This window comes from Nerophis lumbriciformis, linkage group LG19, assembly GCF_033978685.3.
Source record: "Nerophis lumbriciformis linkage group LG19, RoL_Nlum_v2.1, whole genome shotgun sequence".
Classification (NCBI taxonomy): Eukaryota; Metazoa; Chordata; class Actinopteri; order Syngnathiformes; family Syngnathidae; genus Nerophis; species Nerophis lumbriciformis.
The window spans coordinates 1,072,519-1,087,130 of NC_084566.2; the positions used below are offsets into that span (position 1 = coordinate 1,072,519).

The 14,612-nt window shown below is 42.7% G+C and overlaps 1 protein-coding gene across 3 annotated transcripts in view; it reads left to right on the top strand.

Moving 5' to 3' along the window:
* Positions 1 to 824: 824 nt before the first annotated feature.
* Positions 825 to 14,612, top strand: part of stk11 (serine/threonine kinase 11) — a 32,201-nt gene continuing 18,413 nt past the window's right edge. The window contains exons 1-3 of one of the 3 annotated variants that reach the window (XM_061979786.2): positions 825 to 1,130; positions 3,362 to 4,170; positions 13,260 to 13,340. In XM_061979786.2, the coding sequence (XP_061835770.1) occupies positions 3,887 to 4,170; positions 13,260 to 13,340 (365 nt within the window). In that variant the 5' untranslated portion in view covers positions 825 to 1,130; positions 3,362 to 3,886. Of the gene's footprint in view, positions 1,131 to 1,222; positions 1,265 to 3,361; positions 4,171 to 13,259; positions 13,341 to 14,612 lie in introns of those variants that run through there. The other 2 variants (XM_061979787.1, XM_061979788.2) reach the window with 2 other exon arrangements.

Below are 14,612 nucleotides of genomic sequence, written 5' to 3' on the forward strand. Positions count from 1 at the left end.
AAGATACAAAGAATTGCTATTGCGACATCCAGTGGACACATTTAGAACAGCTGTTCCATTTATTAAAAAATGTCAGGTTAATTTTTATACTTAGCAAACTCATCCCGCGGGGCGGATAAAGCCTGTTCGCGGGCCTGATCTGGGCCGTACATTTGACACCCCTGTAGTAGACCTACATCAGGGGTGTCAAACGTAAGGCCCGTGGGCCGGATCAGGCCCGCGAACAGGTTTTATCCGGCCCGCGGGATGAGTTTGCCAAGTATAAAAATGAGCCGAAATTTTTGAATGAAAGAAACTGCTTTTCTAAATGTGTCCACTAGATGTTGCAATAGCAATTATTTGTATCTTTGTAGATGATGCTACATATGTAAAATAAATAAACCACATGATGTTAGTGCACCATTCGATGAAAATGAGCAAACTACATGTTAATAGCATCGTGTAATTGATTTTGATATTATTTTTTAATTTTGATAAATTGAAAATTAACACCAATGAGTTGACTGATGAACATTATCACACAGTTTATTCAGAAAGTATAAATAACGACAAATAAAGGTAGAATACTATTAACCGCAACATGTAAAACATTATGATTTGTACATTTTCAGCATGTGCTTGTTCTATTTCTAAACAAAGAAAACAATCTGAAGTTGTCTTTATTTTTAAGTTATCTTGCCGTGATTTTACCACTTGGGAGTAGATTTTTCTCCATGTGGCCCCCCCATCTAAAATGAGTTTGACACCCCTGGCCTACATGATACACATGAGGAGATCAAATGAATGCACGTCACCGGCTTATCGCATGGCAATCCGTCAAAGTGATTATGTTGAAGCGATGAAATAATAATCGTTGAGTGATTTATTTGTGAAAATGATGTGTCTTGCTGTCACTCTTGCACTTTGAGGCCAAACTTTGATTTGACGCAGTAATGTGTGGCATGACAGGGGGAAAGGGGGGGGCGTAAGCAAGATGGCGACAACCTGAGTGGCAGCAGCAATTTACGAAGAGTCTCAACATTTTCCATTGATACGCAGCTCTGCTCCAATTTGACTTTTGTTGCATCAAATGCGAATTCATGAGAAGAAAGTAAAGTCTGCGAGAGGGACAAACATTTACGAGGATTAAGGTGAGTTTGCACACCAGAGGAGTTTGCGATTAGCTAGCTGGCTAACCGTTTTTATAGTGGAACCTGAACGCAACCCCGGTTAGCTTGCGTTAGCTAGATTTCTCTGGATGCTTCCCCCGGTCGCCGCTGTGGATGTGAGGGGTTTTCTTCTCGTCCTGGTTGTTTGTGGTGAAAACATCTCCACGGTTATCAGTTGAATTACTACTTCCACCGGCAAAACAGTTTGGTTTGTAGTGCCAATCAACGGCTAGCTAGGTGTCACCGCTTCACTTGTGTGACGACGTTTCACCCAGATCTAATTCATACTCGCGTTTTTGCACTTCATATGAATATGTTTGCTTTAAAAGTTTTTATCTTGTTTTTACTTAACGTGTATACTGAAAATGGCAGCGGTGTTATTAAGAGGTGCACGGCAAGCTGGTTCATTCAAGCTGTTAGCCAGCTAGCAGTAAAGCTGTCAACGCATCATATTCCTTTTGCATTAAAATGCTTATATTATTGTCCGATACGTCTATATTTTAGTCAATGCCCTGCACTATTTAATGTTCCTGTCCGTTTTTATTTATAACGTTCAATCTCTTTATTTTTTATTTTTATATTTATGTATTTATTTTTTACACTTTTTCTTTCAACATTCATTTTCTTTCACGACTGTCTATTGTGAATGAATGAAATGAGTTAATTTCGGTCATATAATGAACCATTTGTGTGATCAATTTAACAGCACAGATTATACATATTAACAATCCTACACATACACACAAAAAGAAAAATAATGACTGAAAAAGGAATAGGCTGAAGCCAAGGCTTATATTTGCCTATCCTATAAATTCACTGAAAATTAGATTTCCTGAAACATCGTTTAAAAAAAATCAATGGGATGAAAGTAATCGTTGCTATATTTGATAATGTTCCATTATTTCGCCTTTCAAGGCGTTCTTAAAACTTAACAAATAACTACATGTCTTCAACTCATCACTGAGCTTGTTTCACCATTTAACTCCTAAAACTGAAATACATGTGTATTGTATATTTGTTCTTACTTTACATATTTCTAAATATCCCGTAAATTATAGTTTTCTCCTTTTAATTTAAATAACCTAAGGATGCAAGCAGGAAGGCTGTTGTTCTTTACTCGAAACATAATTTCCATTGTTTTTAAAAACAATATCTGAAAATGTTATAACACATTAGAACTTATGAATAATGAATTGGTAGGTTTGTAGTAGCACGCTTTATGTATTATTCGAAGTACCCTTTTTTGAAGTTTAATTATTGGGTCACATTCTTTTGTTCTTTTCATGTAAACATGTATACCTAGGGCACGGGTGTCAAACTAATTTTAGCTCAGGGGCCGCATGGAGGAAAAATCTATTCCCAATTTGGCCTTAATGGTAAAATCATGGCACGATAACTTAAAAATAAAGACAACTCCATGTTGTTTTTTTTGTTTTGCTTTGTCCAAAAATAGAACAAGCACATTATGAAAATGTGTAAATCACAACTAAACCTCTGGACAAAACACTTAAAGTTTGTTGAAAATTCTGAGGAAATTGATGCAGCTTCAAAAACACAATGAGCTTAGACTTTGTCTCAGTGTATCTCCAAAGCAGGGTTAAACTTTAAGTCACAGTTTTTCTGGGATTTAACAAAAAACTCAACGTTTAAACTCCTCTAGGTATCAAATACCTCCTTTGTCATGTCCACGTATCAATCCAGTACTAACTCAACAAACCGTAAAAAAACAGGTAAAAAATACTATTCAAAATGGTTAAGTTCACTTCTCTTGTGTTTGACAAGAGACATTTTGGGGCAACAAGGGTGCCGAATGACAACGTGTTTGAAGCATAAAGACATAAAACGGCATTGTTTAAGTTTCATGTGGGTCGCAGAGGAGGAGCCACAGTCACCCTTCACTGTGTACCTCTTGCTTGGCCCCGTTTGCTTGCCTAACAGAATTGCTATTGTGACACCCAGTGGACACATTTAGAACAGCAGTTTCTTCCGTAAAAAAAAAAGAACAGCTAATTTTTATACCGTACGTTTGACACCCCTGACCTAGGGAGTAATTAAACCAGATTAAAATAACTGTTTCTTCCTACTCCTTTTCGGACATGTTGAATTGTGCGAGTGTAAACATGTAACTTGCATGTGTGAAACAAATCAAACTGTTGTGGATTTTTGTGTGTGTGTTCTCATTAATGTTTAAACGACCCACTGCTTTCCGACAGCTGGAACCACACTGGCATGGAGGACACCTGAAGACAGGAGAACTTTTTATTTATTTATTTTTTTGGAAGGCTCCGTTCGCAGAAGTGTGGCTGACAGCGCTGCATGAATCTGGCATTGGAAGTGTGTTTGGATCGGGCCCAGGAGTACACGCTTATGTGTCCCCAGGCAGACTCCTGCCATGCAGCATGGATCCTTGACAGAAATGTTGTGCTGCATGGCCTTGAACCGGGGCAGCTTGCCTCTCCTCAAATGGTGTTAAATTAATATAGAACAGAGGAGAGAAAACATTTTTTGTTGGTGGAACCAACATATTTTTACCTCTGTGTGCGGCTCTTGATTAATAACAACCCTAATGTTTACAAGCCAGGACTGACCCCAACCCCGGCCTGAATTCCCCCGCTCCCAATTTCAGTATTTCAGAATTGATCCATTACCTCTTGTGGACTCATTTTCGGGCAAGAACCGTGGATTACGCGCCGACGCTCGGCCAGTTTGCGCGGGGAGGTTCCAACTGCGGCTTGGTCATGAGCAGCGGGGAGATACATCACCTTGACTACCTGAACGAGAACGAACTGATGGAGATGGACACGTTCATTCACCGCATCGACTCCAGCGAGGTAATTTATCAGCCGCGGAGGAAAAGGGCGAAGTTGATAGGAAAGTACTTGATGGGCGATCTGCTGGGGGAGGGATCGTATGGCAAAGTGAAAGAGATGCTGGACTCTGAAACCCTCTGTCGGCGGGCTGTCAAGATACTGAAAAAGAAGAAGCTGAGGAGGATTCCCAATGGAGAAGCAAATGTGAAAAAGTGAGTGGTACTTTTTCTACCTTTTTGTTCCCAGTGTGTTTTATGACAAATCCTGATTCATGCATCATCATTTATCACCATTGTTACCCAGCTGAGTGTCCCATTACAATTTCATGTGCAGAACAAGGTTTATGCTTCTATTTAAAAAATCGTTTATGTGCTTATAACGGTACTGTATTTTTCGGACTATAAAAATCTTTTCCTTTTCTCAAAACTCGATAGTGCGTCTTATAACCCGGTGCGACTAATGTAAGGAATCATTTTGGTTGTGCTTACCGACCTCAAAGCTATTTTATTTGGTACATGGTGAAATGATAAGTGTGACCAGTAGATGGCAGTCACACAAGAGATACGTGTAGACTGCGATATGATTCAAGTAAACAACACCAAAATTGTATATGTTACATTGAGAATGTAGAACATTACACACGGCGCTCAAAAATCTAAATGTTTTAGTACCACTTTGGTAAGCTATGAAGCCGCACTGCTTAATGAATTGTACTGTGCTTCAACATACAAGTATCATTATTGTGTGTGTGTGTGTGTGTGTGTGTGTGTGTGTGTGTGTGTGTGTGTGTGTGTGTGTGTGTGTGTGTGTGTGTGTGTGTGTGTGTGTGTGTGTGTGTGTGTGTGTATGTGTGTGTGTGTGTGTGTGTGTGTGTGTGTGTGTGTGTGTGTGTGTGTGTGTGTGTGTGTGTGTGTGTGTGTAAGGTAAGACATTATCTGGCGTTTTGTTTCGCAATATTATGCAAGAGCAACTTTTCTTACCTTATGGTACCTGCTGATCTATATTTGGGATCTGCATAAGTCCAGAAATTGTGTGCGCGTCCGACTTAGATTGCCGGGTGCGGCCACTGCTGCTCACTGCTCCCCTCACCTCCCAGGGGGTGAACAAGGGGATGGGTCAAATGCAGAGGACAGATTTCACTACACCTAGTGTGTGTGTGACAATCATTGGTACTTTAACTTTAACTTAACTTTGTAGTCAGTGCCGACGCCGTAGTCGATAAGCTTCTTCTTTTTCTCTATCTTCTTGTTATGGGACATTCATCCTCCACTGTTGCCATTTCTAATACAAAGTAGTGTACAGTTCTTACTTATATCTGTCAGTAAACTCGCCATGAAAGCGCGGTGTAGCAGTGACGTGGAGGCAGGTGAGGCGGGGCCTCATGAGCCATCATGGAAAGAAAAATAATGTAAAAAGAAAAAAAAAAATTAAATTGTTATATGTATCCAGTGATTATACTATAAAGTTATTTTCCATTTAACTTCACCAGTTTTAGATTATTTTTATTCAAAATCGCTGAATTTTCACATTTGCCGTTCAAATACTGAGAAGAGACTTGCGGTGATCAGCAGCCATTTGAGGCACGTCACTGAGTTGAGCCTCACCATGGATTGCGCAATGACTCGGCTAACTGCTGGCCTGCTGTGCAGTGAGACCGTATTGCTATATGAATTATATTATACATTTCCATAGTTTAGTTAGCTGAGGTATATCATGTACAGTGTATTTTGTCAACAACTGTATGTGTGTAACGTATTTCTTGTGCTGAGCAATCATAAAACTGCTGCGAAGACGCACTGTGTGAGGCTCGCAGTAATCCCGCCTTCTGGTGGTAGAGGGGGGTAGTGACCCCAGAGATCATTCTTGCGACTATTCGGCTGCAGAAGAAGTGACAACAAGCAGCAACAGTTAGCAGCGATCGTTTATTTTTTCCTCTTGCCTGGACGTTTAACATGGAGGATTACATATCTAAAATAAAACAGTTTTCTAAACTGGACTTTCAATCGAAGCAGGAGGTAATACTTAAAGGAAGATCTCCATCGAGACAGAGAGACTTTTAAAACTGAAGAAACATAAGGAAGACTTCTATAAACAAGTTATCGATGCTTTTGTTCAAAAGGAGCTGCGCATGGACTTCATTTATAAGTAAAGGTAAGAACATAATGTTTTTTTTTTATTAAATGTGCTTTTTTGTGTGCTACAGTTTGTATGTGTAAAGTTAAAGTACCAATGATTGTCACACACACACACACTAGGTGTGGTGAAATTTGTCCTCTCCATTTGACTCATCCCCTTGATCACCCCCTGGGAGGTGAGGGGAGCAGTGGGCAGCGGCCGCGCCCGGGAATCATTTTTGGTGATTTAACCCCCAATTCCAACCCTTGATGCTGAGTGCCAAGCAGGGAAGAATGCTGGTATGGGCTTTTAAACATAACCCGTTAACTGCTGCCAATCAAATGGTGAATAAGATACTCTTTAGGGTTCATATGTTTGTAAATCTGACTGTGATGAAGTCAGTGCCTCACCAGCCATGAACCTCACCGCACGTCACTGCGGTGTAGTGAGTTTACATTATTCACCCAAGGAACTTTAGTTATTAGAGAGTTCCGGTCAGACAGTTTTTCACGGGACACATTTCCGGCATTGTTATTGCACTAGTGAGCCACGGATGAGAAGATGCTGCTCCGCTATTGATTGAAGTAAAGTCTAAATGTCATTAAAACAGTTAGCTCTGTCCTTGCACGCTACACCGCTACAACAAAGATGACGGAGAAAAGACGCGGCCGAAGGTGAGCCACGTAAATAAGTAATGCCCACGAAACGGTGCATTCTGAAGCGACCATCAGAAAGCGGCTTGAAGTTGATCTGTAAAACAATCTATGCAACATTTTGACCAAAGAACCACTGTTACATGTTATGTAGACCACAAAGAAGTGTCTTCAATTTAGAAAAAAATAATAATATAACCACTTTTTAATGCGCCCTATAATCCGGTGCGCCTTTTGTATGAAAATGGAACTGACTAGACCCGCTCATCGGCAGTGCGCTTTATAATCCAGTGCACCCTATGGTCCGTCAAATACGGTAATTGAGATTTCAAAATGGGCCAAAAAGTCTGTCTATAAGTTTGGCTAAACTCTGTATTTGACCAATTTTATGACCATACTTTAGAGTGGAAGCTCTGGGATTGAAGACAAGTCAGTTCTGAGATGCTTTTTTCAAACTTCCAAATATTTTGTATATTACAACAATTTTTCCCAATTGAATAATAGCCCTAGAAATAATCTGTTCCGGGGTAAACTTGTTGTCATCAAAAAAAATGTTTTTACTTGAACTGTCGTGTAAGTCTTTTAATACGTTAACTGTTAACATTGCCATTATTTTGAATTTTATTTTATTTCTGTACAGCACTTCGTTCAACTGTGGAAGTTATAAATGTGCCGCATGAATAAAATTGGAATCCGACGCTAAGACATAGAACTTAAATAACATAAGAGTGATGCAAATGTGCCTTATTTATCAAAATTCTTCATTGTCACACAGGTGTAAAATGAAGTTAACTGCTATCACGTTGTGAGCTTGAAGCGTCCCTCTTTCTCCGACTCCCTCGTCATCATGACATGACTGATTGACTTATGATTTTGCTTCCTGGTTTTGATGTTGCCTCTGATTGGCCAGTCTGTAATGTTTCACCCTAAGCTTAACCAATTGTCACTCATCAAAGGAACACCAACCAGTCATCATGGATTTTGTCCATACGTATGGATATTCTCATTTATCCAGGTCATTGTATTTTCTCCATATATTCTATGGCTTGGATTCGCAGTCCCCATTTTCTCTCTTTGTAGCTTTGATGTAAGCTACCTAGCTACAAGGGTCTATAAGTAGCTAAGCTACAGGAAAAGCTACTTGTTAAAAAAGTAGCTAAGCTACCGCCAAGCTACTGGAGAATGTAGTTAAGCTACGTAGCGTAGCTACATGTAGTTTGGTACTGCCCATCACTGCGTGTCAGCATTGTCAGTCAGTACAGGACATGTAAAAGGAGGGCAGATTGAGCCATAAATTGGTGGGGTCGATACCAAGGGTAGTAGTAGTATACCAAGGTGTTCGGGAGGCGATAGCTGAGGGGCTAATTCGTTTATAGGCCTAACTATAGGAAATATGATGTGTCTGTCAGAACACAGGGTGAAGGGATGACAATCAAAATATTTTTAATTGGCTTTATTTCTGCTGATGTTGATAGCAGTGTAATTTATTTATATATAGGATGGACAAATTAAATGGATACATCGATGGAATGGAATGGACACTGAAATGGAGTTCTGTAATAAACAAACACATTGTGTATAATATACACGTCACAATCTACAGCATCCATTAAACATACATGTCAGGGAACGAACTGTAAAGAGTGTAATGGATCCAGAACAACTTGATGTAATGTAGAGTCACTAAGGCCTTCTGAACGCCACAGCCACCCACTCTTATTAGGCCAAATGATTGGTCCTATTTGGGGAATAAGGTAAGTAACCGGCTATTGGATGAGGCAGGTTTTCCCTTTGCTAGCAGGTTGTAGTCCTGAGGAAACAGTTCTTGTTGTGCCTGCAGCAACACCATTGTCTCTGCTCTCTGATACTCTTTAGCATTCAGAGGGGATTCGGGGGAACTCTCTCCAGGTATCTCCTGAACCTTGACCTCAATGCACTCCTTCTAGGTGTCATACACTTTGTAATTGGAGCTCATAGGCAAGGTAACCGTCAGGGCAGAGCAGGTAGCTTTCCGGATCTCTGTTGGGTCCTCCCAGGCTTTTGTAGTAGGCTTCTCCGGCCAGGTGTCCGGGTCTTTCCCAAGGAAGGGAGGGCCTTGTGAACATCTGGGCTCTGCTTCACTTACCCTGTGTGAGATTGTCTGCGGGGTTGTTGGCCGTCTTCGGTTCTCAGGTACGCCACGGCACCATAAGCCTGCTCGGAGGCATCTGAAAAAACGTGAACCTCGTACGTAGCACCTTCCAGCACAGCACCTGGGGAAACATAAGGGCGGGGGAATCACAAACAAAACAAAAATTCAAGTTCTGCTCCCCAACTGGACCAGGCTTGCACGAGTTCATAGGAAAGGTTTGTGTCATCCCAGCCACGCTGCTTATCCCACAACTGTCGGACAAAAAGCTTTGCTCGGGTGGAGTGAGGCAACAAGTAACGAAAGGGATCATATTGGGAGGCGAGGACTTTGTAAATGTTTCTCAGGGTTGCCGCTTCATAGGTCACAGTTCTGTGTTTGTAGCTCAGGCAGTCCGTTGCCCAGTTCCAACTAAGACCAAGAGTAAATTGTTGGGGGTTGGAGCTGTTGTGCACTAACCACTTGTCCAGGCTCTCGGATTTGTTTTTTTGCAGGAGATGACTCAGGACATTTGCGTCATTGCAAGCCCACTGGCGCAAGTCAAATCCTGCTGTGGCTAGAAGGGCTCGGAGGCGATCCACGAGTGACTTGGCTTCATCTTGGGTGTGCAAGCTTCGGAGACAATTGTCGACATAAAACAGTTCTATACTGAAAACTTGAGGTCGTTATCAGGTTGGCTGGAATCCACCTCATGGTGTTGCAGGCCATAGGTTGCACAGCACGGGCTGCAGGCCGTGCCAAACGGAAGGATTTGCCATTCGAACACTCTGGGGTGTTCGTCCACTTGTAAGTCTCACCACAGGAATCTAAGTAAGGGCCGATCCTCAGAGAGGAGGCGTACCTGATGGAACATCCCTTTTATATCTCCACTTACTGCTTCGGGGCGTTCACGAAACCTCAACAGGACTCCCAACAAAAAAACTCCCAGGCTAGGGCAGTTGAAGACCAGACAAAACGTCCCATTGTGGCTGACAAGGTGGTGAGGGATGTACCACTCTTCCTTATGGGGGATGTCTTGGCAGACTTCGAGCACAGCACCGGTATCGATTAGTTTCTGTATCACCCCTTTATAGCCTGATTCGGGTTCTTTAGGAGGCGGCGCTCGGTGCTTTGCAGCAAGAGCATGACAGTCTTTAGGTGAAGCAAGCGGGGGCGGGCCAGGATGACGGAGCAGCGGTGTAGCATACCTCTGGGTGCCATCGACCTTCATGCGGACAGTTTTAGCATCAAGCATAGCTACTGTTTGCTTGTCTTGCTTTGATCTTACCACATCCCTTTCAGGTTAGTAGGAGACTGAATCCATCTGCCACAACCTTTTGAAATGTTTATACATGTCTTTAAACTAGGGAGGAGCAAAAGTGAAGAGACATTGGACAGAGTTTGCGGCCTGCCCCATGAACTGGATTGGGCCTTGGAGGGTCCACCCCACTCTTGTGTGGACTGCAGCAGGGCTGCCGGGTGGGCCGAGCCTGACCGGTTCAACTAGCGTTACTAGGTGAGGCTGGTCAGAACCGATGAGTTGTGCCGGCTCAGCTTTCCTGAGGGCAGGTATGGTAAGGCCACAGAGGTGTCTGAACTTTTTCTGGAGGCACTCTACAGGGTAAGTGTGCTTGGCGAAGCTAAGGCGGCTGGCGGTGAACGCGCCTCCAACGTTATGGCGTTTGGTAGGATTGTTGACCGAGAAGATATGGAAGGACACTGTGTATCCCTGAAGTACTTTGATGTCCTGCCTTACTGTGCGGAGAGGAAGAACTTCTGGAATACCCTTTATGCCTAGAGCTTTGGCAGCCATAGGTAACAACAGTGATCTTTCAAATCCATCGTCTAGGATCGCAAAAGTGTTCAGAGTCCTTCATCCGTAGTGGATGAGGATTGGAACCACCTTTAACATTACTTTGTTTCCTGCACTTGGTTGATCAAGGTAGAGAGAGCGGGAGGTGGAGTTATCAAGACAGATTTCTTGTTTGGCAGCTACTCCTTCATTGCCCCTCTTCAACCTACTGTTGATTTCATGGATGGCCAGGAGGTGATTTCCCTGGCAAATACTACATGGCCTTCTCAATGTGCATTGGGCAGCTAGATGGGCATGTGCACAGCGTCAGCAGCATTTGTTGACCTGTATCCACTCTTTGAGCTGTTCTTTGGAGAGTTTGGTAACCTCACTGCATTGGCTGTTCATTGGCTGTTCATTTCTGTCACAGTAGGCACAGCATACCTCTGCCTTAAACTGGGCATTATACGCTCTATTCTTGTTGGTTGGGGGTTCTGCAAGCTTGCCGGCCCCATGTAGGACTATGACTGCTCGTTTGCCAGCACGGCTGTCATTCTTTCTGCTCGGCACTTCCTTGCTAGCGTGTGCAGAAGTTTGACTTTCAAACCCTTTACACCACGACTCATACCGGAGCCATTCTGACAGGCCACGGAGGGTATGGCTTGTTCTGATGTTGGCGGAAATTAGCGCGCTGTTCAGTGGGGAGCTTGCTTAGTAGACGGGCTACATGGGAACCACAGTTTAGTTCAATTTCCCCCGGTGGACCGAAGGTCTGCAGCAAACCTACAAGGGACTGTATCTGTAGGGAGAACTTCTGAAGTGCAGCAATGTCACCACACCTAACTTCAGGGGCTTCAAGGACACTAGCTATCTTCTGGAGAGCGAGTTGATGTGGTTGGCCAAACTTGTTGTGGAGGGCTGCCATGGTGTCAGTGAATGGGGTTGGGGAGTTGGCTTCTTCTAACCTAAGATGGTCTACGAGTTCCTGATAGCTAAACAGTTCAGTATAATTAGCTGGAAGCATGTTCTCTAATGCTATGCGCAGCCGCGCAAACTCGTTGGGATCTGGATTGCTGAATTTAGGAATAGTGGGGTAGGACATCTATAGATTGGCTCAGTTACAGGTGGTAGGATGCTCCGACAGGGAGGAGGAATGTGCTGATGACATGGAGGTGGTGGAGCAGGCCATATGGGAGGATCAACAGAGTCGTTAAGAGAGGGAGGATAGAGGGGCTGGTTGCTACCCTCCTCTAACTTGAGGGACTGCACATTGCTTTGCAGGTCTGGCTGATGTTCAGGCCATGGTAGGAGAGGCCACTAAATTTCCTCCTGAGGTCCTGCCTTTAGAGGGTGGCTGGTAAGAGCTGCAACAACTTGGGGTGTCTCTGTCCTCGGTGCTGGGCTACTGCTTTTAGCCATTTCTGTTTTCAAGGCAATGTCTATTAGTGCCTTAATCTTAGTTAGGGCTTCATTCAATTCCTTCATGCCTGACTGGATCCACTGCTGTGAGTGATGCAACTTTGTGTTCTCCTCCTGTATTATTTAGATCTCCTGGGAGGTGGGGTAGTTGTGGTAAGGGCTTGTCTGGTAGGGGACTGCAGGGTGCAAGTTGTCCCATTCCACACTGGTTCTCTGGAGGTGACTTGGGGCGAGCTGGGGAGTGTCAGACTGAGCAGCATTCCCATAGGAGCGTCGGAAGACAGGTATATGGAAGGGAGCCTGAGCCATGTACTCTTGAAAGGACGGTAGAGACTGTATTGTACTTGAAGGGGGTAGATCTGATAGATGATATCCCAAGTGATCCACTTCGTAGTCTAGCAGTCTTCTGTCCCACAGCGAGATGCATCTCTTCTACTGGGTCCATCTTTAATACATTTTCCGGCTCTAAGGACCAAAATGTTAGGGAAGTGATAGCTGAGGGGCTTATTCGCTCATAGGACTAACTATAGGAAAGATGGTGTGTCTGTTAGAACACAGGGGGAAGAGATGACAATCTAAATGTTTTTCATTGGCTTTATTTCTGCTGATGTTGATAGCACTGTAATTTATTTATTTATATATATATATATATATATATATATATATATATATATATGATGGACGAATTAAATGGATGTATCGATGGAATGGACACTGGAATGGTGTTCTGTAAAAACGATGGAAAGTCTAATGCAAAATACAATGCACTTAGCTCAGGAACGTATTAAAAGTAATACAATGCTGTCGTCTAGTGGCGACAAACAAACCCATCATGGCGATTGCAAAAGTTCACATTTCAACAATGTTCGACATTGTTCCCGCCCCCACAACAGCGTAATAATTGCCAGCTACGGTAATAACATTAGCCACTAGAAGGCATTAGCTAGTGGTAGCAAACAAATACTTCCAAACACGCTATAAATCGTCTTTACAATGGCCACAAATAGACAAATGTACAAGCTAACAGGCTAATGTTAGCAGAATGACAAGAAGACAAACTTTTCCCTATCAGCGTATTATGGATACCCCCAAACTCACTTTCTTTAGCGACTCCAGCGCTAAACAGCACCAGCAGGACTAAAGAGGAGGCTTTAACTGTCAATTTCACCGAAGAAGTTCGACTGCTTGACTGAACGTGCGTGCCTCTCGCAACAGGAAACCGGAACTAACTCAAACAGCGCGAGATCATCACGTGACTGCGCGTGAGTACGAAAATGACGGCCTTTATCACACAAGGTTAGTATTAGTATATGATCGATACTAGAGTGACAAGATCGATATTTTTATTTTCTGAAAATATATATACTTTTTTGTTTTTTTATTCATGTTTACAAACTCTGTGAATAAATCTCTGAACACAGAAGGGCTTTTAGGGCAAAAATCAAAGGATTTAATTGAGTAGGAGATAGTAGTTTTTGCTTTTGTTTAAGTTATTGTGTACTATTATGTTTTGCTCAAATAATTGTATGTAATAAAAGAAATTAAGGAACTAGTTTAAATATCGTGTTGATATTGTTAAATTGTCAAGAGCGCTCACCATAGGCACATAGAAAAATGTACAATTAATACATGTGATGGGTATTGGTATTGGCCGATCTCATTAATGGATGATTGGAATTGGCAGCATAAAACTTTGATCGTAACATCCCTACTTTTAATGCCCCATCTTATTACCCATGGTTGTGACTGTGACTTCTTTTGGAATAAAGGTGCAAAAAGCGTTATCGTAAAGTTCATTGAGGTCCCCCTTGATACGATGACGTTACCCATAACTTAGCCAAGATGGCGGCCCATGTTTTGGAGTATGTATTACATAAAAGCCAAAGGAAGATCTTATGTATGCCTTGATGCTTGCTTAGCTGCGGTCTGACAAGATTTACATTGGTTAGAAGAAGCATATTTTTTCTCAAATTCCGCTTTGTATGACCTCAAGTCTCTACTATTGCAGCAGATGCTGAGTCACGTACCATAGACCTAAATTGTACTCCGTGATGTACCTATAATGACTGCTCGGGTCCGTGGCCGTGAGTATGACCCAGCCGGACCTTGATTGTATTCAGGTGGTTGCTACGGCTGCAACTGCAGCACCCACAGGGTACTAGTTACTGCTTACTGTTAAGAGTCCAGCTTCTAGAAATGAATCATATGCAACAGACCATTTCTCATGAAAACTTCTGGACATAAAATTATAATGTACCATTGTATGCCCACCTTGATCTTTAAGTATAAAGTCCCAGCACCTTTCATCCATCCATCCATTTCCTACCCCTGTACCTGTGTCATTCTTTTTTTTTTACATCTCCAGTCCAGCCACTTAGGCAAATCCTATTGTTGATGTAGATGCCCATATCTGCTGTACAGAATTGCTGTACACAAAAGATGTGGGATACTTTTCTTGTTGCCTTATGTCCTACGTGTCAGAGTCAAGGCACATGGGTCAGTTCCGGCCCGCGAATGAATGATCTATGGCCCCCGGGATGATATTTGATTAGTATTAGAACCGGCCCT